The sequence below is a fragment of the Osmia bicornis genome, chromosome 7, assembly GCF_907164935.1.
Source record: "Osmia bicornis bicornis chromosome 7, iOsmBic2.1, whole genome shotgun sequence".
Classification (NCBI taxonomy): Eukaryota; Metazoa; Arthropoda; class Insecta; order Hymenoptera; family Megachilidae; genus Osmia; species Osmia bicornis.
The window spans coordinates 4,653,077-4,670,620 of NC_060222.1; the positions used below are offsets into that span (position 1 = coordinate 4,653,077).

The following is a 17,544-nucleotide window of genomic DNA, read 5'->3' on the forward strand; positions in this document are numbered from 1 at the left end:
ATACATCGATAGATCAATGGATTTCAAAGGATCCAAGTTCGATCGTAAATTCTACTCACGAATAATGTCAAAAAAATATTACTGCGCAATGAATTTCAACCGGTGAAAATGGTACCTTCCGTTTTCGGAAGGAAACCCCGAAGCTTTCACTGGCCAAGAACCATAGCCGCTTACCAATGACCGCGCTGTTGCACGGTACCATTGTTTCCTTAACAATTACGGCAATTAGATTATGCGAACCGAGCCGACGTGTGGTAATTCAGCGCTGACCTAATGAGAATGTGACGAAAGATTAAGGTAAATTGTTCGTTGCAATTTTTATACCCCCGATAATTATCGTAATCAAGATGAAACAGTTCGAAGTGAAATTAAAACGGAGAAAGTTTCGATTCCGTCGTTACAATGATAATTTAGATAACCAGGAATTTTATTGGACGAGCAGAGTGGTAGTAAAAGAAACGAACCCTCTCGTGTTAAGAATCTTCCTGCTTTCGGTTCTTCCTTCTATTTTTTTTTTCTTTTCTTTTCTTTTTCAACCGGACGAGGTTTGCGTTCTTGCTGGAAGGCTGTAATGCGACTTTCAGTGTGCACGGTAGCGAACGGTGAGAAGAGAATTACGATGGCGATACACGAGAAGAAGAAGTACGCGAGGCGCTTATTACGATTTTTACTGGTCTTTACGATCGCGCAGTCGAACGCGCTATCAAACGCATACCTAACTGTACCTCGAATTGGACACACACGCGTGCTGCAATAGCGTGGTATTATTGCACCGACTTTGCTCGCATCCTCCTTGTTGCAGCTGTGGACGAAATTTATTGTTGTTTTTAATCGATCCGACGACGACGACCCAATTTCCCCTCTACCTTGATCCGGGCATCGCGTTTCGGCCTGGGGGGCGAAATTTCCTCGGCTCGAAACGAAAGTTCTGCCCCCTTTCTTTCCGTAAAATTAATACCGTTTGACGGGACACGGGATCGAAATCTCGAGGAAGAAAATAAATAATAGAAAAGCGTGGAAGGAAACGAGACATTTTTTTTTCTCCTGGTAGTCTAACAAAACGTTTACGAGCGGCCGTATGCAAAGGCGGTCTCTAAATATTTACAGAAGCCGCCACGTAACACGTGTTTCCTCTCGTAAGCGTGCCGGTTGGAGAATTTTCTTTTGATAGTTAATACAGCTTCCAGGTACACAGAGAAGCGGACACGGTTCGCGTTTGTCGCCGCGTTTCAAATTAATTTCCTGAAAATTCCCCTCTGGGACAATGGTGTCCTTCTACCTCGTGGTCGGTGTGCCGGCACAATGGCAACCAGCACGAGCCTACGTCTACGGACTCGTGTAGGTAGTCACTGACATTTGAAAATGTCAGTGGGCCCTCTTGCAATGCGCTGTTTATCATTTGGGTTACCAACGAGTCGTCCGTGAGCCGATATCTGTACCAAAATGGGGGACGTTTCGTCATGGAAAAGCGTTTTATTGCCGTTCAAGCTGGAACGAAACTGAGACTTCAGCAAGAAAGAGACCATAATTCGTGGAACGACCGAAGTATAAAATCATTTCGTAGCAAACTTTGTAACACCGAATGTAAATAAAATTGCAGTTACTTAGAAAATGTGTCTTATTTTTTTTTTATATTTCTGACACTTTTGTGGTTCAATGCGACTTTCTAAATGTATCTTCTAACTTATTGGCCAATGGGAATGTGAAAATCTTCCTAAGAATTTAACCTTTTCAGTCAACCAGCGTGAATGGTTAATGCTAAATAGCTTGCTCCTTTTACTTAAAAAAGAATCTACACGAGATTGATAAATATATTTAACCCTTTGAGGACAGAGCATTCCCGAGCTTGCGCAGGTTAGTGTTAATAATTCCATTCTTCAATCCTCACTTGTACAATAAGTGCAGAATTATAAATTATCGATCAACCTCGAAGAGTTAACATAGAAAACCCATGGAATCCCGAAATCAACATAAAACTCATACCCATAAATTTCTAGAAAAATATGAAAATCAAATGATAAATAAATTATTAATGAATTCATTAGCGATCGTTTCGAGACTGTTATAAAATAACTGGCAGAAGCGAAAGGGTTAAAGTCAGCACAGTTCTTTACGAAAGCTACGCACGTAGTACGTTAACCAAATTAAAAGAAAGCGTTAATTGAATGTACGTGTTCGACACTGTGCACAATGGAAATTCCTTGTAACGCGTTAATGAGAAGTACTATTAAGGATCTCATTGCTGTTTGTTGCGATATCAGTAGCTAAGAGAATAGGGTTAACCGTGTAATTTCAGTTGTTAACTCAAGATAGAGACATAGGTTCCCTTTCAAATCGAAAGTGTCAAGAAATAGAGAAAGCGTGGACAGTTCCTGTCTGTAATACTGTTATGTATTTTTAATGTACCCGAGCGTGTGTTACGAATATTATTTATCGAAACGAAACTTTATGGATAATTCAGACACGTCGAGTAACAAGTAATTAGATAACTTATTTAAAAGGAAGTCTACCATGTTTGGTACTGTGCCTGTAATAAATCACTGGTACCGAAAAGCAAATGGTTCGTTATGCTGAAATAAATTAAATAGAAAATTAATGAATTTTTATTGCACATTCCTAGAATTAAATTTCTGCAAATTATTAGTAAGGAGTAGACTATTTTCTAAATTATATTAATTAATATATATGAACACTAAAATTTAATCAAACAGTTAAATAAAATGACTTCCCTTTTCAGTCACCAGTAACTACCTAAACCTATCTGAACTCATTTCTTTAATTGAGTTCATTTTTTTCAATTTTCAAAGCTCGACTGATATTTTTCTCCGTGCTAAACCAATTTTGTAGTAATTAGCTACTCTACTAAATTACTTGACGTGTCTGAAGCAGGCGATGTCCGCGAGTGACCATACCGCAACTATTCTATAAACAGCCCTTTTTCTGAAGTAATTCCCGAAGGTATGAAGAAGTCCCAGGATTGGCAATCAGCGATCGTAAACCGCTTAGAATTGTATGTACCAATGGTACCTTCCACCGATTCTTATTACCGAGATTATACGTCCATTCGTTGCTCCTGATTGATGTAACGACTATAATCGTAGCTGGGATGTCGGTGCTGGCCTCGGTAAAGCGTCGTTTTAAATCACCCTACTGCTCTCCCATCGTTTCGAGTTCTAAATTTACGACTTTCTCCGGCCAACTTGAACTCGAAGCACCGTTTCGATTTATCCACATTCGCCCGGTGATATGGAAATACAAACGCACGTGTTTCGCCTATTCCTAATAAACCTGACTGTCTAACATTGTTCGGAACAATACCGATTGAACAGTGTTGATAAATATATGGAACGATGGTTGTAAGTGGATGACGAGTGATAAATCATAATGGAAAGCGGGATAATTCTATGTATTACGATGTCCCGCGACACATCGTGTCAATTCGTCTTTGTACAGTCCCCGTTGGCACAGATTCTTTGATCTATCCGTCATGGGAGTTTTAAAACTTGCCACGAGTTATTATTACTCGAGGAAATTATTCCGAGAGCATAGACGTTCCAAAGGTTCCTCAGTAATCAAAATCATCTCTGACATTCTTACCCCATTTTTAATGCAAGGGGGTTAAGATCCTCTGGTATTCTATTTTTTCTCCAGAAATTTATAATGAGAAATTCCTACGGATGGAAATAGAATGACTAGAAATAACAGAAACTCACCGAGTCTCTCGTAGGTCGCGATCCCGAGACGTGAGGATCCGGTGGTCGCGTCGGGACGCGGCGATCAATAGAAGAGCAAAAGGCACATGTCCCGGTAACTTCTCACGCGGAGGTGCACTTCAGCCTCGCGGTCATGCTTTCTATCCAATGCCACACGATCTTGTTGACAACAGCCTCGATTATCGTTTCGTCCTCTTCCGAGCTCCTCAAGGATATAAATCACAGTTAATTTTCAGATAGAATCAGAGGAAAATATAAGTCGGTGATAGGCGTTGACGATGATGCCGAGTCAGCCTCGATTTTATCTCAACACTTCTTCAGAATTTGATAAATTTTTTTTGAAAAATAAAATCACAGAGGCGTTTCGAAGGCAGTATAATTAACGATGATCGTAAATTCTCTTGTTAATGACGATGATGGCGACAAACCACCCTTGTTCCCTTGTGCTTCTTCAAAATTCGATGATTCCTTTGAGATTGATATCCAAATATTTTTCTAAATAAAAATGGGGGATCAGTATCATCAATGATGATCGCAGATCATTAAACCAGGAACCAACCCCTTCTCTACTTGGTCCTCTTCGCACCTCCACAGATCTCTCCCTTATTAAAAATCACAGAGGTCCTTGGAAAAATTTCCAAATCATCAACGATGATCGTGGAATTGCTTATGGACGTCGATGATAGGCGTTGGTTACTTTAACAGCACATTGCACATTGTCCAGAGCTAGAAACTTCCATTGGAGCGAATAGAACGCGATTGATTGCGTTCGAACGATCAGGCCAGCGGCAAAGGGTTAACATGAATAAACATCGCGAGTAAAGGAAGTCGATGATGGTGTCGGTGGTTGGTTCGTCGCGACGCTAGCGTCGTCGATACGAGTACCGGGAACAGCACGAGAGCCGAGAAAAGTCGGGACACTGGCCTGGCATCGGGTAGACCGACGACCCGGTGCAGCTCTCCTGACCACGACGACGCACTGCGCCGACGTCGCGACGTCGACGACGTCGTCACCTAGGCGACCACGACCTCTCGCTCTCCTCCGCCTAGCCTCTTCTATCGCGAAGGGTGGATCGATCAATCGAAGTCGCCGAGTACAGCGCTCTCCGCGAGATATCGAGATGTCGAGAGGGAGGAAAAAGCAGACTGTTTTTCTCTCCCTGATTTCTTTTCTTTCTTTTGCAATTTTTTCAATTCCATCCACTTTTCTTGAATATCATTTTAAAAACTTGAGGAACAATTTCTCTTTGTATTTCAGCTCGATATCCTCCTGGTCCATTGTTTTCTCATCGATTCCTGGTAACTTTTTTAATAAATGCATCGCTTTATAGTGCAAATTTTATTGATCTAGCTTCTGTCTTCTTTTACGTACAGCTTCAATTTCGACCTGCAAAAAAGAACGAAAATCGATCGATTTATAATCGACTACTAACCTCAAGATTGTTTATTAGAAATTACTAAAAAGGTTATACGAGCGAAATGGTGAAAAATGCCATAAAAGTGTACGCTCGACTGAAGCCCGAAAAAAATAGAAAGAACATAATGGTATATACTTTCAAGTAAAATTATAGATTCAATTTTCTATCACGAATGTTCTTCTAAAAAGAATTACCAAATCCGTCATCGTCCTAAAGAGAAGTTGGAGGAAGATTTCTTATTCCTCGTCGTACCGAGCCAAAAGACGAAAGAGTATCCCGATAACCGACCTGAATCATGGAATTTCTCGTGAGATATCGCTAAATTAATCTTTGACTCTCGAATACACAAATCGGATACCTGGAACTTTCAGTTTCTTCCGAATATTCGAGGAATCCACCACGCAGGAGGACGTGTTCAAGAACGTCGCCCGACCGGTAGTGGAAAGGTAAAAGTAATCGTGTCGTTCGTTAATTAATAACAATATAATTCTTATCCATTCAGATATACGATTTCGTTTCTTAAAGTGCTCTCGATGGCTACAATGGTACCATATTCGCCTACGGCCAGGTATAACAAACCGACAAATAGCTACATTAATCCCTTCATTTACGGGGATTTAATTTAACGCGGTTCACCCAAATGTCACCATAATTTCTTATATTAAAATACAAATTCCGCAATTTCCCCGTGTAATTTATTAATTAATTAATTAATTTGAAATTATTTTTCCATGGTTCCATTCACGAACCAATTACCCCTGTAAATGAAGGGACTACGCTATCTCAAAATATGTGCATAAACGATGTTTAAGGAAACCGTGAACATTGTAGACAGCCAGCGGGAAGACGTACTCGATAACCGGAAAGCAAGAGAGCTCCGAGACTCTCGGCATCATACCAAGAAGCCTGCTCTATCTGTTCGAAGCGATTCAAAAGGTTGAGTTTCGTATAATCGGTGCCCGAAGTATCCTCGAGCAGCACTCTCGGCGTAAGGGTGGAATGAGAATTTTCACACAACCCTTCTTCGATTCTCTACAGCGACCGGAAAACGTGTACTCGGTCGAGGTGGCTTATCTGGAGATTTACAACGAGAATGGTTACGACCTGTTGGATCGCAGGCAGCAACGAGACAACCCGGTTACGAGATTGGAAGATTTACCGTAAGTCCATCTTTCGTAAAAAAAAAACTAGAAGAAACAGTACTGTCACCTATTTCAAATAGAAACTTACAAATGAGTGCACCAAGTGCGACCGTTTCTTTCGCAATTGCTTTCGAAAAATTCAATTACGTAATTGAAGATGGTAATATTTGATAAACGAGTGCAGAAATATTCAACGAAAGGAACGTATGATTTTCTCGTTCGATGCATCCTCTACCTGCTATTTAATTAATTGACTAGATTGCTTCTTTTGAAAAAAAAAAGAGTCACTCGATAGACGGTTCACCGATCATTATTGATAGCGGAAGCTTAATCGGCCAGCCGGGAGTGTTTTATGTAACATAGGAAATTCTTTGATAGACACTGATCATTTTCCTTGGTAACTCGATTAATGAATAAAAGAACGTGAAAAAGCAAATCTATTCCAGACGCGTTGCCGTCCAGGAAGACGAGATCGGTCGGTTACACATGAAGAATCTGACCTTCCATTGCGTTGGAAGCGCGGAGGATGCTTTCGAGCTACTTCTGGTGGGCGACAGCAATCGGTGAGATAATTTGCAATGCATGCTCGTATTGTTGTCTCGAAGAAAAAAGCTGAGAACGTTGCGCGTGGTCGTGGCAGACCAGTTTGTAGTGTAATTTAACCCTTTCAGCGGGAGATTTTTTCCTAGGGACGGCTTTCAGCCGGAAGTAACAGACGCCAACACTCGCGTTGCTGCTACATTTGTTCCTCTTTTTATCTTTAATCAAACTTGGACAAATATTATTATATTTTCCTGTCTAGGATTCCCAGTTGATTTCTATTGCAATGAAAGGGTTAAATTAATTTTAATTATCGGTTCAAGGGTCACCATCGAGACGCCGATGAATCCAGAGTCATCGAGGTCCCATTGCATCTTTACCATCGTGGTTTGCACGAAGAAGTTCGGTGCGGACGAGTATAAGCGTGCGAAAGTACACCTGGTGGATCTGGCTGGGTTCGTATGTCTACTTCCGTTTTGATCGACTGAAGGTACGATCCTAACTAGCTCCTTGATTAGGCTCACCTGCTGCTAAACACTATATACTACTAATTAAATTTTCATCAAGAGTTCATTAAATTAAATTCTAATTAAATTTTCCCTAATTTTATTCTATTTTTTTTTTTAAGAGACCAATTGCAATCTACATCAATTTATAAAAAAGAATAATTTCATGATAAATCTATCAGAGAGTGGACATTAACATCCCAATTGACTGCAATTGCATCACACGCATTGACCCACTTATTCACAAGTATTTTTCCCGCGCGTTCCTTTGCGTCGTGCTTTCTCATCGCCATCTGCGACCGATGGTGGCAAAATTTCGTAACGGTACCCGATTTTTCAAAGCGAGATCTCCCCGTAGGTCCGAGCGGGTCTACAAATGCTCGATAAGCGGCACCATTCTAACCGAGGCGAAGCACATTAACCTGAGCCTACATTACCTGGAACAAGTCATAGTGTGTCTGGGTCAGGAGAGCACGGGTCACATTCCATACAGGTGCTAAATTCATTCGGAAACAAGTATTCAAGAACCCATAGCTTTCGTTCATTCCATAGCTAAATTACTTTCATCACGAACACAAGCGCCTTCCGTTAATCCTTTTATGCTTCATCAATTGTAAGAAGTTTATTTTATTCTTCCCTTTTATAATTATTTATTTCAAATCAATCGCGTGGTTTTTTCTTACTGGAAAGTGGATCGTGACGACAGTCGAAATATCCCGTCGTTAATCAACCATGATACTTTCATCGTTCATTTCTTTGTCAAGAATTCTATTCTTTCGATTTTTGTTTTATCCTCAGGAATTCCCTTTTAACGTCGATCCTAAGAGACAGTCTGGGAGGAAACTGTTTAACCACCATGTTAGCTACCATAAGCGTCGAGTCCTACAATCTACAGGTGCTAATTACCTTTCCTCCGCATCGAAATTATTTCAAGCATTTCTATCGTTTAATTAGCTGTATTTTGCGATCGTTAGGAGACAGTGTCCACTTGTAAATTCGCTCAAAGGGTTGCTTTGATCAGGAACGACGTGAAAGTGGTCCTGGAAAAGGACGTTCACAGCGAGAACGCTTTATTGAGATTAGAAAACGAGAAACTGAGGCAACAGCTTAAGGAAATGACGAAGGAAACTGTAAATTTCTTGCTGATTTTCAATTAAAGAATCTGTGGTTTTAATATGCTTTTCTGTTTATAGAAAGTGGAAGAACTTACCGCCGAGGAGAAGCAGAGACTGGACGCTAATATTAGAAGCTTCTTAGAATCAAATGAACAAATTAAAGTGGATAATAATCCAAAGAAAATTGAATATTGTTTCGAAAGCTTGAAGCGGATTTTCAAATTGAACAGTGATCCGGATAGTTGCATGAAGAAGCTCGAATATTATAAGGATCTCGTTATTCAAAGAGACAAGGAGATTTGTATCCTATCTATACAATGTTCCTTTTTGTAAAATTTATTTTATTTTCCTGATTTTTGAGTAGCATTGTTGATCGATTTGATAAAGAAGGAACGGAAGAAGGGGAAAGAAGGTTGCTGTAATGAATCAAGTATCAATAAGTACCTTATCCTTTTATTATCTGCATAAATATTATTCTATTGCACTTTTATTAGGATCAATCGAAGAAAAATTGGAAGGTAATTTGAAAGTAATAGAAAATTCAAGCAGTCTTTCAAATTTTGATAAAATTCAAGTAAACAAGGAATGCAATGGACAGGGAGACCACTGTAATATAAATTATTCTAATTCCATTTGTTTTTATACATTTTGTTCAAATAAGTAATAATAAAATTAATTTTAGCACCCAAAGTATTTACTGAAACAGATGACAGGATGTCGTCTATGATTAATAACATTTTAAAAAATACTGTTCCTCCAAAAAAGCATAAAGCAAGACCCAAAATTAACAAATCTTTGCATCAAAGAAATTTAATGACCAATTTGGATCAGAATATCGATACTTCCTCAAATAAATCAATTTCCAACGATGTTCCAAAGCAGAACTCGTTACCCTGTAACATTATCAACTTGACTCTGAATAATTCAACCGAGACCGACGAAACGAATCAGCAATCTTTCCGCAAAAAGGAACGGAAAAAGGTAAAACCCGGAGAAATTGAGGCTTCCAAAAAGAAGGCTATCGAAATCAAACAGAATGCAGAATCATCGAGTGTACGAATAGAACCTGAGAAAATTGAAGTTCCAGTTTTAGAAACAAATAATGTTAAACCGTATTATCAACGTTTCTTAAGCTTCAACGTTCCCAAAAATTCTAATAATTCCATGACTGACAATTTAACCGAGAGAAAATCCATAGATCAAACAGTTGAAACTAAAAATCAGAATAAAATTAATTCTAACGAGCAGTGTAAAGTGTCAAAATTAAATTCTGAAGAAAATTCCAATTACAAACCCTCCCTTGATTTAAAATTAAATTTAGAATCAACAGTTTCTCAGAGACAGGAGCAACTGACCGATAGAATAAGAAAGTGTCTTAATGTTGATCACCTAATGAGCTCAAGATCAATCGGTGTTAATTCACGTGACATCGATGTCGGTTTAAACCAACAGAGAAATGCAGAATCTCTGGAAAACGAGGCAAAAGAAAGTCATAAGCAATCAACAAGAAGTAATGTATGTTCCTTTGATAAGCTAGACAGCAACAGAAGAAAAACGAGTGAAAAGAGGACTAGTATTTCCAGTTTCACGGTTGACCAGCCGGAAAAACCTTACGTCTTTGATGAACAGAGGAAGGAAGAAGTTAATCAAACTTTGAATTACGATGGAAATAAAGATTTCGAGGGTTCGTTACCATTGACAGGTGATCCAGAGATTGACGAAGAGATAATCGCCTTTTATAAAGCGAAGAGGTCAGGTGGTACTTATTAAATCCCTAATAACACTCAAACAGTAATTAGAACGTGATCTGTAGCAGTAATTACAAATAATCAGTGTTATCTACTTTCAAGATAACTCAAGTGTGATTAAGCATACATTCGATACATTTAATTGATTATAAATTTAAATATGTACAATAATTAATTACCTACGAATAACAGAGTAATTAATGAACAATTTTCTGCAGTTTCATTGATACTTATCTAAACAGGAGAATTCTTCCATGTCTAATTTCTCTCCATACATTTCAGCTTCTAGAATTGTTAAACGATTATCATGAATCAAGGCAAGACAGTGTCGTTTCGCTAGATTGGCATATTTTCTGATTTTAAAGCTGAATAATTTGTCAACGTCCATTTTTATGCTGTCTTTATACAGGAACCCTTGGATACCTGAAAGAAATATTAATATTTTGTAAGATTTTTAGAATAAACTATTATAGATTTCTTTAGAATACCTCTGTATTCATAAATTTGAAGAAGCATTCTATTTTCTATGAAAATTAATAGTGTTTCGATTGATCCTTCGAAATTGAGTATGGTAAAAGACGTTGGTCGATGGGCCTTTATGGTTTGCACGATCTTCTTTCGTGTTTCACCATTTTTACAAATCTAAGTGAAGTATAAAAGAAAGTTATTTATAAAAATCACTGAAAATTTATGCAACTAAATGATTTGACTCACAAATACACGATCATCGCTAATTTCTTCATCATAATATAGGAACATCTTCTTCTCGAGTGCTCCAGCTTTGAAATTCAAAACTTCTGCTCTCTTAACACTCTTCTGAAGACTATTATTAGCGAAACGAGCAACGTTGTATTCGTAGATCTCAGGTTTACTAGACAACAGCATCTGATCTTCTAAAACGATTTTCACCTGGTCGTCTGCCAGAGACGAGAGAGACTTTTCTAAAATCTCATTCGTTTCTTTCGAGGATCTCATTTGTTCATTTCTATTAACCAACATTAAGAAGATGTCCTCATTTATCTTTCTGCTGTCCACATTGTGACCAAGATCCAATACGTGCTGAAAAATAAATAACTAAATGAATACAGAATGTCTCAGCTAAAAGAAGCCACCTTGTTAAATAAAATAAAAAATAAAAAAAGTTTGTTTTTCAAGGTATTTCTTCATTGAATTGGATTTTTCATGTCATAAGAAACGAAGGAGATATTTAAGTGGCCTGCATATTCAAATGAACTTACAGTAAATTCACCATTCTCCAGTTTCCACAGATTAACAGGACTTCTCCCGCACGAATTCGAGCCTGAAGTGAGAAAATGCAAGATCTCGTTGTACCTGAAGGTGGACCAACGTTCCACCACCCCAAAATCCTCCACTTTCGCCACCAACTCGAATTTCGTCCCTGTAAATATATACGTGTGCATGTGACACGTGTTGAAACTCAACATCATGTAATCAAGATGATCCAATTCGAAATAATGAACGCTGACGATGTTGCTATCGAATTCGATGATCTGCAGATAATCGAACGTTTTGAACTGGTAAATCTGTTTCTCTGCATAGTGTTTTAGGTGCCTCAAATCTTCACAGACACTTTTCAAATTTTCCTGTAACAATATATGATCGGATTAAAAATTTTATGACACCTTGAAGGTAAACCATCGTACATTTTTCTCTGCCAATACAGCATCCATTTCTAAATGCTTCTCTGCCAAAGTATTCGAGATTTTTGTAATATCAGTGCCGTTTAAAATGTCACTTCCAAATGCTCCTTTCTCGAAGTAGACGTTTCCGTGTACTGTCCAGGTACCGGAAACTATCTGTTGCTGAGAACTGTTCGTGGTGACTGCCATTGCCTCCCATCGTACTGGGTCTATGTCGTTCAAGTATCCTAGTACTCGAAGGCTCTTGTTCAAATATATTGGCTCTTCGAATGTAAAGTTTCCTAGAGAACCAGACAATTGGTGTGAACGATTTTAATGAATAATAATTTAAATAATGATATACCTATTATTTTGCTGTTTGATTTCAAAGAGATCATTTTGGCTGGATCGATGCCATTGACGAGATGGGCATTAAAATCGTGTTGCATGTGAACGTGACCATGGAAATTAAAGTGCCCTGTTATATTCTGATTTCCATTTACCTGAATAAAAGTTTAAAAAATTCATTTTTTTATCGTAATCCTTGTTTTAATTGAAATATACCATAAATGTGGTGCGTTGAATCTCCTTCAAATCCTGGCCATTAATCATTCCTAAAATATCAATTTCCTCTACATTGACTGTTTGACACATCAAAGTTTCTGTAGGTATAGTTTGCTCGGTATTCAATGGAATCAATAGATTCATGTCTATGTTATTGAACTTCTCCACTACGATGTCTGATAGAAAATTCACATCAGTGACTGTAATGGGATCTGCAAACAGAAAATATTTTCTTATTAATTTTTCTAGAAAATTATCCCTAAATTAATATTCAAGTCACCTGTTATATAGGTTGGTCTATTTAAATACAGAACATTAAGTCGTAAGTCTTCAATATTGACTCCCATAATAGATTTCGGTTCAAAGTTCGTTTTAACAGCAATATCATTTTCCACTTTGATTCCATCAGTGAAAATAATCTTGGATTTAATTGAAAATGGTTTGTCGATGAACACAGCCTTCTCCTGAAACCTCTTCAAGTCTATATCATTCAATTGATCATGAACAATAAAACCTCGATTAAAAGTAACAGAATTTTCAAACACTTTTCTTCCAGATATAATAACATTGTCCTCATTTTTGAAAACCACTGTGTTTAAAAAGCTGTCGAAATTTTCTCCTTGAATAGATCCATTAGTTTGTAATTGTTCTATGGTGACGTTGTTGTTAAAATAAACATTTCCGTGAAGTTCAAAGGTATCATTGCCCAAGGATTTAAATCTATCCATCAGATCATGGAACGATAAATTATTAATCCTTCCAATTGCATTGAACTCGTTAAGCACGGTGATAGAACCTTCAGAATTATAATTACCAATTACTACCATTAATTGCAAATTCCCAATCACCGATCTTACATACCATCTATAATTACAGGGCCTGTTAACGTCTGTTCCTTGACAGGATCGAACAAATTTTCCACGGGACGTCCATTTAACGAAGCTGCTTCCAGTTGAACACAATTAACAACATCAAACGTTTTATGTCCATCGATGACGATATTTGTGTCAGTTTTTAATACAGTATCAGAGACTAATTCAGAAAAATTTAAACCATTCATCAGTCCAAGAATCGTCAAATTTCGAATGGAAACATCTTCCTCAAAAATCATTTTCCCTGTCTGATATTCATTGTATAAATCTTCCAAAGCTTTTCCATTTATTGAATTCGCCTCGATGTTTCCTGTTACTTGAAGAGACTCCAAAGCTACGTTTCCACTGAAAATTTCTGTGAATATCATGGTTAATCGATCATTCAATTCATTAATCTCATCGAGAGACATTCCATTGATGAACGTCGCGTTCAAATGATCTGTTTCTAAACGATCAACCTCGTATTCGTTCACAATCTTTGGAGAAAACAAACTTTTGGTAAAATTTGCAAAGTCGATGCCATTTATGAAAGTAGGTGTAATATAATCCGCAAATAATCTGTCCGCTGTTAAATTCTCCAAGAGAATGTTTTGGAAAGTTTCGTTCAGTTTTCCCTGGAAATCTTCGTACGAAATTTCGTTGTTCAGTTTATCAAAGGACAATTCGTCTACTGTTATTGGTGATTTGAATACAATGATTTTATCCAGACAGTTATTAGAAGCATTTGAGTTTTCTTTGAAAAGAGTTTCTAATTTCTTCAGTGCTCCAAATGTTACATTTCCAAACGTGACGTTTGGTAATATTCTTACCAAATCTGAAAAAAATAGGAGTAATAAACTATTATTAAAAAATCTGGAAAACATAGAAATAAATTATTATTAGAAGTCTGGAAAACAAAAATAAATTATTTTTAAAAAGTCTAAAAAAGTAGAAATTAATTATTAATGAAAAATGTTTACTAATTAATTAAACTTTTACTTGGCAATTCTTGTTCAGTGTCCAAAGTCACAAACTCATTTAACAAATGTCCATTGACCATTCCACTTGTGATGGTCACATTGGCCTTCATATGAACATCACCCAGAAACATCTTAGTTCCAGTAATTTCAACATTCTGTTCAGTTCTCAACAACAAATCTCCAAAATTAAGCGAGCGTTTGTTCATAAATAATGTCTCAAAAGTGACGTTACCCAAAACGTTCAAATTTAAGAAAGTAACATCGGTGAAAGTTTCAGATGTTTCGTTTAATAATTTAATACCTTTCCCCTCGAATCCGCTTACTTCGCCATCTATCTGCAATTAATTAACAATTAGTTGTCAGAAACTTATCTGTGAAACTTCAGAAGTTATACCTGTAACTGTCCATCCACCGACAAGTTCTCGAAGGTAATTTCCTTCTTCAGAACGTTATCCCTGTTCAGAAAGATGAAATCTTGGAAATCGATGCCGTTCAAGGTATTCACCTCCTGCAGACGAGGTAACATTAATTTATCGAATGATTTGATACCAGTTACATTCACTGAACTATCGCCATCGATTAAAACATAATCATCAGGATATAAAAGACCGTTCACGATATCCAAGTCCAAAGAATCGGCTGTCAGTGTCTGAAATTGTTACACAAAGTTAAAAATAAAATATTTATTTTAATATTAATAATTTTACCCCTTCGATGACAGTATTTCCAGGGATGAAAGCTGGTTGATTAATCCATACAATATTCTTCATCAACGTTTCCCAATCGACGCCGTTAATTGTGCTGAAGAAAAGATGACCATCTATGTGTACTCTATTTATTTTAGAGAAATTTACGTTATGGAAGTTGTAGGTGGAATCAGAGAAACGGAGTTTATCGATAGGAATGCCATTCAATGAACGAATGGTCAGATTGTCAGCTTCGATTGAAGAGAAGATCTTATTTTCATTATAAGGTTCAAAGTTATCCATCACGTTGATATCATTGATAAATTGTACAGATAAATCATCGACATTCAAACTACCAGTGATGTTAATATTTCCAAACAGTTCAACGTCTGAATCGAAACGAAGCTCCTTTGAATTTAAACCTGCAGCATTCATTATATTCGAATCAATTTCGTTCAAGTTTTCTTCTAAATTTTTCAGTTCTTCAGCATATGCATTGACATTGAAATCCAGTTCCTCCCTTGTTAAATTTTTAGAGCCTATGGTGACTGAATGAAATTTTACATCGTCGCTTATATTTGCATCAGTCGCGTTTACTGAACTGAGATTCCAAAATCCAGTAACTGGATTTTTCAAGTAACTTTTCTCTATACGAGCCTCTGTTTCGTCCAGGATCTTCTCTTGATGGTACAACGTATCCTGAATTAAAATGAAATTGTTAAAATTTGATAGATCTGTTAATTAAGAGTTAATTAGGGGACTCACGTTGAGTAAACGTTGCAAGATAAGTAATTTTTCTGTAGTATACTGAACAGGATGCTTCAATTCCTTCAATTCGGCATGAAACCTCACAAACTGATCTCCCACGAAAAATCCAAATTTTGGAACAGGAGTAATCGTCGACAGATCGAATTGATCGAGGATATTGCTAGGTAATTGTATTCTTTCGAAGCTCAAACCTTGCCAGGCTAAAGCTATCGTTGTTTTATTCTGTAATTGAAGCAGCAACAATGCTTCATCCCTGTACGTATTCAATCTTATATCTCTAACCCAAGAAATTTCTGAAATATCTGTGACAAATTTTCAGTATATGTAGTACAATAAAATTAAACAGACGAATCAAGAAAATTTAAGGGTTGAAAATTACCGAAGTTAGACTCAGAATCGGTGTTATATCGGAATTCACCCTCGACCCAATTGAAAAGTCCGGCTTCAGGTCCGGATATCGCCAAGAATTGAAGGTACCCACTGTCGAAGCAAACGAAGTTACTCAAATCGTGAGATTTTATTGTTTGCAACCCCTGAAAGATACTTTCTACTGTGGTGGCCTTGTATTCGTACAGACGGACGTCGTTTACTCCTCGAAGAGCAAGGGAAATACTTTCGTAAATGGAGCACACTTGAATGTCGAATGCTTTTGGTACTAAAGTACTTTGATAGAGCCTAAATTAAACAATTAATTTTAATTGAAGACATAACGAGAATGCAATTGATAGATGAATAAAATTACCAAAAGTTGAAATCATAGTTGGGAAAATCGATGCTGAAGCCATAGACATCGACAGACGAATATTCTTGCCCGAAAAGTACTTCCTCAGCATCCAGAAGCAACAATTTATTTTCATCTCCCTGTTGAACGAACTCCATATCTTGTACCTGTTTTTGTACCGGCCAGGACCAGAAGAATTGAAAAGAATCTTCGTCAACGAGTCTGTACCATTGCAACGAGGTGCCATTCGACGATTCCACGCACAAAACGGCCACCACGTTAAATGAACTCAAATGAATCATTTTAAACGTCAATACATTTCCCTTGATGTTAATATCAACATTGTTTATAACTTTCACGTTATCCAAATCCAGTTTGTATAACGAGAGACTAGATGTTTTGGCGCAAGCCAAGTAACTGGTGCCATTTATTTCGAAAAACTGCCAATTCACTCCTTTCGGTAAATTCGTGAATTCTTGAATGGATATGTCTGTCACGACTAGTTCTAAAATTGAGAGAAATATAGTAGAGCTGTTTAATTATTCTGTCTATGATTTATACCTTCTCTGTTTCCAACCCCGCTGTTAAATTCGTATTCCATCCAAATCGGAGAAACATCCACAGAATCGCGTGGAAATCGTTTTAAACTATCCTCGAGTAATTGATCCGCTGTTTTTAATGATTCCTCGACGTTCAAAGACCTCGTGACGATTAATCGAAGAAATAGAAACAGAAAAATTCGGGATATTGACGGAGACATCTCGATCTCGGTATGGAATCTCGAGATTTCTGAAATACTGTTCGTGACATTCGTTCGAACGATGCAAAATATTTTGATCGAACCTCGCAGTGGTTCTCAAACTGTACGTAATCATTATCCAAGGATTTTATTTCTTGAATTATTTATCGCTCGATCGATATTTCTGCTTCATTTATGCACGTATTAATTGCACGCTTTCACAAGTATCTGGGTCAAACAACGTTAGCCGCTCGTTTTCTTTCCAGAAAACGTTTATTCGGTCAACGTTCGTACAAAACAACTATAAACAACTCGTATCAATAACTGAGAATCGTATAAACCAGCCAAATATTTTTTAGACTGATTACGAAATATTTGTAAAATATAGAAAATATAAAATTGCAGTTACTGTA

At 37.3% G+C, this 17,544-nt stretch overlaps 3 protein-coding genes across 4 annotated transcripts in view; 1 reads left to right on the plus strand and 2 right to left on the minus strand.

Moving 5' to 3' along the window:
- LOC114873502 (disheveled-associated activator of morphogenesis 1) overlaps positions 1-4,636 on the minus strand; it is a 38,053-nt gene extending 33,417 nt beyond the window's left edge. The window contains exon 1 of one of the 2 annotated variants that reach the window (XM_029181931.2): positions 3,714-4,636. The gene's annotated coding sequence lies outside the window, so the exon portion shown is untranslated. Of the gene's footprint in view, positions 1-3,047; positions 3,235-3,713 lie in introns of those variants that run through there. The other variant, XM_046286415.1, reaches the window with a different exon arrangement.
- A 556-nt stretch (positions 4,637-5,192) lies between these two features.
- LOC114873539 (kinesin-like protein KIF6) lies at positions 5,193-10,208 on the plus strand. The gene is made up of 15 exons (XM_046286414.1): positions 5,193-5,258; positions 5,320-5,438; positions 5,503-5,577; positions 5,657-5,699; positions 5,963-6,067; positions 6,170-6,291; positions 6,720-6,836; positions 7,137-7,268; positions 7,678-7,812; positions 8,118-8,214; positions 8,294-8,449; positions 8,513-8,735; positions 8,799-8,846; positions 8,929-9,042; positions 9,117-10,208. The coding sequence occupies exons 1-15, from the start codon at positions 5,193-5,195 to the stop codon at positions 10,202-10,204; spliced, it is 2,640 nt and encodes an 879-aa protein (XP_046142370.1). The 3' UTR covers positions 10,205-10,208.
- Positions 10,209-10,299: 91 nt separating this feature from the next.
- LOC114873531 lies at positions 10,300-17,203 on the minus strand. The gene is made up of 16 exons (XM_029181951.2): positions 16,954-17,203; positions 16,414-16,897; positions 16,051-16,346; positions 15,669-15,973; positions 14,925-15,602; positions 14,612-14,866; positions 14,237-14,552; positions 13,248-14,072; positions 12,667-13,182; positions 12,387-12,598; positions 12,187-12,325; positions 11,847-12,124; positions 11,421-11,786; positions 10,897-11,241; positions 10,671-10,824; positions 10,300-10,605 (listed from the first exon to the last, which is right to left on the minus strand). The coding sequence occupies exons 1-16, from the start codon at positions 17,150-17,152 to the stop codon at positions 10,403-10,405; spliced, it is 5,571 nt and encodes a 1,856-aa protein (XP_029037784.2). The 5' UTR covers positions 17,153-17,203; the 3' UTR covers positions 10,300-10,402.
- Between the last annotated feature and the right edge of the window lie 341 nt (positions 17,204-17,544).

What these genes read in the sequence shown, in the direction of transcription:
- LOC114873539 (XM_046286414.1), top strand. Translation starts at nt 5,193, where the DNA reads ATGGTGAAAAATGCCATAAAAGTGTACGCTCGACTGAAGCCCGAAAAA. An exon ending in CCATATTCGCCTACGGCCAG is followed by an intron (nt 5,700 to 5,962) that starts GTATAACAAACC and finishes TGAACATTGTAG; the next exon opens with ACAGCCAGCGGGAAGACGTA. An exon ending in CTGGTGGGCGACAGCAATCG is followed by an intron (nt 6,837 to 7,136) that starts GTGAGATAATTT and finishes TATCGGTTCAAG; the next exon opens with GGTCACCATCGAGACGCCGA.
- LOC114873531 (XM_029181951.2), bottom strand. Translation starts at nt 17,152, where the DNA reads ATGTCTCCGTCAATATCCCGAATTTTTCTGTTTCTATTTCTTCGATTA. An exon ending in CACTGAACAAGAATTGCCAA is followed by an intron (nt 14,073 to 14,236) that starts GTAAAAGTTTAA and finishes TATTTTTTTCAG; the next exon opens with ATTTGGTAAGAATATTACCA. An exon ending in TTCAACGCACCACATTTATG is followed by an intron (nt 12,326 to 12,386) that starts GTATATTTCAAT and finishes ACTTTTATTCAG; the next exon opens with GTAAATGGAAATCAGAATAT.